This window comes from Schistosoma mansoni (assembly GCF_000237925.1).
Source record: "Schistosoma mansoni, WGS project CABG00000000 data, supercontig 0670, strain Puerto Rico, whole genome shotgun sequence".
NCBI lineage: Eukaryota > Metazoa > Platyhelminthes > Trematoda > Strigeidida > Schistosomatidae > Schistosoma > Schistosoma mansoni.
The window spans coordinates 83-4,050 of record NW_017386397.1 but is presented as its reverse complement, the minus strand read 5'-3'; the positions used below and the strand labels follow the sequence as shown (position 1 = coordinate 4,050).

The window sequence follows — 3,968 nt, the reverse complement described above, 5'->3', positions numbered from 1 at the left end:
GACAAACCAGCTTCCAGCTGGTGAGGAAATTAGGAGAAGACATTGGAAGTGAATCGGATATACATTAAGAAAATCACCAAACTGCATCACGAGGCAAGTGCTAACTTGGAATCCTGAAGGGATGCAAAAACACGAAGGCCAGAGAACACATTACACCGGGAAATAGAGACAAATGTGGAGAGGATGAATGTTAGCTGGAAAGAACTTGGAAGGATTACCTAGGATAATGTTGGATGGAGAGTGTTGGTGCGTGGTCTGTGCTCTTCCATGAGGGGTAACAGGTGTAAGTAAGTAAATAAACGACTAAATTAGTTTAATCATTTTGAAGTATCAAACCTCAAAATTATTTCGTAACCATATTTATGCTGAAAATATTTTATATTAATCTATCTTTTACAGTTAGCATTCGCCGATACCACACATATTGGATGTGGTTATGCAATGTGTTTTAATCTAACAGGACTAGATAAAGTTTTTGTTGTTTGCAACTATGGACCAGGGTATGTAATTTCATGAAACATTTTGTTCAACATTCACCGATTCATGTGTTCTTTACTAACATGACAATATTATTATTATTATTATTATTATTATTATTTAACCATATAAATATTGGTACAAGGAAGCACCAGATACATATTCGCCTCACAAATCTCATTCGATTTGTGTGAGGGCTGTGATACTGCCCAGAAGCCCAAACTGAAGCAGGTGGTTTTCTTAAGGGGCCACACCCGGAGCCTTTCACCTAAAGATCTGATCCACAAGGCAGTGAAGCATCGTGAGGAGATGCAGTCCCATGTTTGCTGGTGACCAACGATCGGTTCATACGCCATTTGTTCCTTCAGGATACTGGAGCCTATGTGCACCATTGGTTTGGAATCAGGGTTTTCTAACTCTCCTAGGTGGACTTTCCGTGTCCACCAATCCAGTTAAAGCGCCGGATATTCGCTTTTCGTAAACAACAGTAGTGCCACGAGAAGGTAGTGAGTAGGACTTCCCTGATACGCGTGGTCATGTGAGAGCGTTTCGAGAGGGAGAGCGGACTCTCCCCACTATTGGCCGTGCCAGGGCATTTAAAGGGCCAACATGACACTGCTCACTGTTGTTCATCTAAAACCACATCGGAGATTCAAATTAGAATATTTAGGTTCGTCAGAGAGCACCTCAAATTCTTACCGCAGTGTCACAAGACCTAACAGAACGCATTTCCAAATTTAGCTAGTTTGCCATACTTTACGACCACTATACTTTTCTACCGATCAAAACTAATTGAAGCTCAAAATAATTGAACTTTACTAGTCACGCTATCTAGGTAGAATTCGCGTAATACTTATCAAACATAGTCACCATGATGATAGAAAACCTTCAATGTATTGGTAAAGGCAATTCGGTCTGGGTCAATCAATTACTGATAACAGAAATTTTGTTGATATAGATGTTGAGATATAACGGTCTTATTCAATGAAGTACACTGAGTTCCGCAATGAATGGATCACTTCAATCGGTCTTTTTATTTTTAAAGAACATGCTTTTCACAAATACACAGCGTTTATAATTGAAAACAAGTGTAGTATAAAACGTATTTCTATTGAATTCCATTTGTGCATAAACAAATGATTCATTATATTCTTGTTTTTACTTCTCTAGGGGTAAATATGCCAATAGACAACCCTATGATCCTATATATCCTGAAGATCCATACTACCTCCCATGAATTTAACCTGTTAATATAACTGATGATCATTTATACAAATCAGAATAATGTTTGAATGAAATTTCATATAAATATTTAATCTTTTTAACACAATATGGTTCGAGTTCATGATCTGAAAAAAGGGGGATTTTAGGGAAGATTTTAGTCATTTTATATAGTTGAATTCATGAGTCAAACAAAACTAGATCACCATTGAACATTTGGAAGCATTTGACGATCGTTTTGTCCTAGTATATGATTCCTCTGCAGTGGATATTTACGATCTCACTACATATGGGATTTGAACCTAGGACATATCGGATCTACCGGTATTCAATTTTTACAAGCGAAAATATCAAATTTATTTGTTTGACAAAATAAATCTAAGAAATTTTTTCACAATATTTATACAACAGGGGGTTGTTTGAAATGTTTATCATATTTAGCATGTGCTCACTAGTGACTGGTTCCACGAGGTATTTCCTGGAGTTCTAGTGAGAAGCAGTAAGAGGTGGAGTTCAACCAGGTCTGTTGGGAGATTTCAACTCAACTTCGTGAATTAGTTGAAGTTAGACATTAACACCGTTGGATGCTGGCCGGCTGAGTGGTCTATCGGTTAAGTGCTCTGGCGCGAGACTGGTATGATCTGTGCTCGGATCTGGCGAGGCAATATCGTGGCCGCGCACTGCTGAAAAGTCACACAATATGACGAAACGACAGTCCAGTGCATCTAGGTTTTCCATGGTGGTCTAGATTCGATTGACTCATGATTTCAATTATACAATAGTTTATAATAAGAGTTATTGTTATGTGAATGTTTTGATTAGTAAAAGTTATGTGTATGATGTGAATATGTAAAATTTACTTGTATCAAGTTAACCTCAGTTTAAAATTGATTCAGTACAGGATGAGAGTCTATGAAAACACTTAGTTGATAGAGAATATAACTTGTTAAACTAAACATTATTTTCCACTGTCACAACATTATGATTGAAGTGTTGTCATTCCTGTTGACTAAATGAGTAACGATGGTTATGATATAATATGATTCGTAATTTATTTTCGTTCGAAACACTCAGTCAAACTTCACTGGATAACAATCATAATAAGAATGAAATTTGTAGTGCTCTAACAGAATTCAATTTAGACAACTAGTCAGACGATAGGAATATCAACTCGCTGAAATAACTTTGTGCTTCAGGTTATATATGAATATAGACAAAGGATAATATGAACAAATAAAGATAGACAAGAATTCATGCAGCATAGTCTACAACATTACAAATATACATGAAGAGGTTAGATAAGTTCGAACAGTAGATTGTATCAAGCTGCTTAATTAGTTAACGATAGGACTGTAACTTTGATTCAGTTCAAAGGATTCATTTATGACATGTTATATCAACATTATTCGTTAATGATAAAAATCAGCTTGATATATAAGGAGTAAACAGAGTTTTGATTTGTCGTTATTTAGTCCAGCACCTTTATTCAGTGCTCTATTCTAATTTTCAAATTTGTATTTCGCATGTAGGTAAATCTATTTTACCATTACTTCTTTACGGATAAATAGGTCGACAGACTACCCTACAATAATAAATATGGCTAAATTTGAAAAAATTGTATAGTGCCGAATGAAACTAAAGTTTAATAGTTGAATTCATGAGTAAATTAAAGCTCGACCACCGTTGTAGACCTGGAAGCACTGGGCCTCACATTCGTCCTAGTATGAGACTCCTCAACAGTGAGCATCCACTAAACTTAACATTATTGAGAAGAATAGTTTAAAATGATTACGATCTTATCAAATATTGAAGGCCATGTTGAGAAAGTAAGCGATTGAGCAAAGAAGATTTTTAAAGACAAACGTTGTTTGTTCTAGTATCTGTTGATTTAATCACGCATAGTAGATGGAGACTTACAAAGCAGGAGCACTTCATTGAAAACGTGTATGAGATGCCGGTCTATGAACAAAAATAATGTAGACAATAATCATAGCTATTTTACTGATGAACACATACCTAATATGAATACACACATTTAGCCATATTCCAGTATATCTACACTTACTAGAAAATAATTCATCTCCTGTTCATTGCAATTCAACTGTCTGTCTCTCTGACAACCCATCCCATACATTATGTAAACATATAATCATTATCTAAGATAGACTTTAGTGATATAAATTCAAATTTATCCATCAACGAAATAAGAATACGTTCAATTTAGTAAACAGAAAATCGGTTTCTGTGTCATCACAAGTTTGTCACAAGTA

At 35.5% G+C, this 3,968-nt stretch overlaps 1 protein-coding gene across 1 annotated transcript; it reads left to right on the top strand.

Annotated features, from left to right (window-relative positions):
• Positions 1-393: 393 nt before the first annotated feature.
• Positions 394-1,714, top strand: Smp_199890 (venom allergen-like (VAL) 7 protein; the record flags this gene model as incomplete). The annotated part of the gene is made up of 2 exons (XM_018792136.1): positions 394-493; positions 1,641-1,714. Coding segments are annotated over 2 exons (174 nt in total), but the record flags the coding sequence as incomplete, so codon positions are not given.
• Between the last annotated feature and the right edge of the window lie 2,254 nt (positions 1,715-3,968).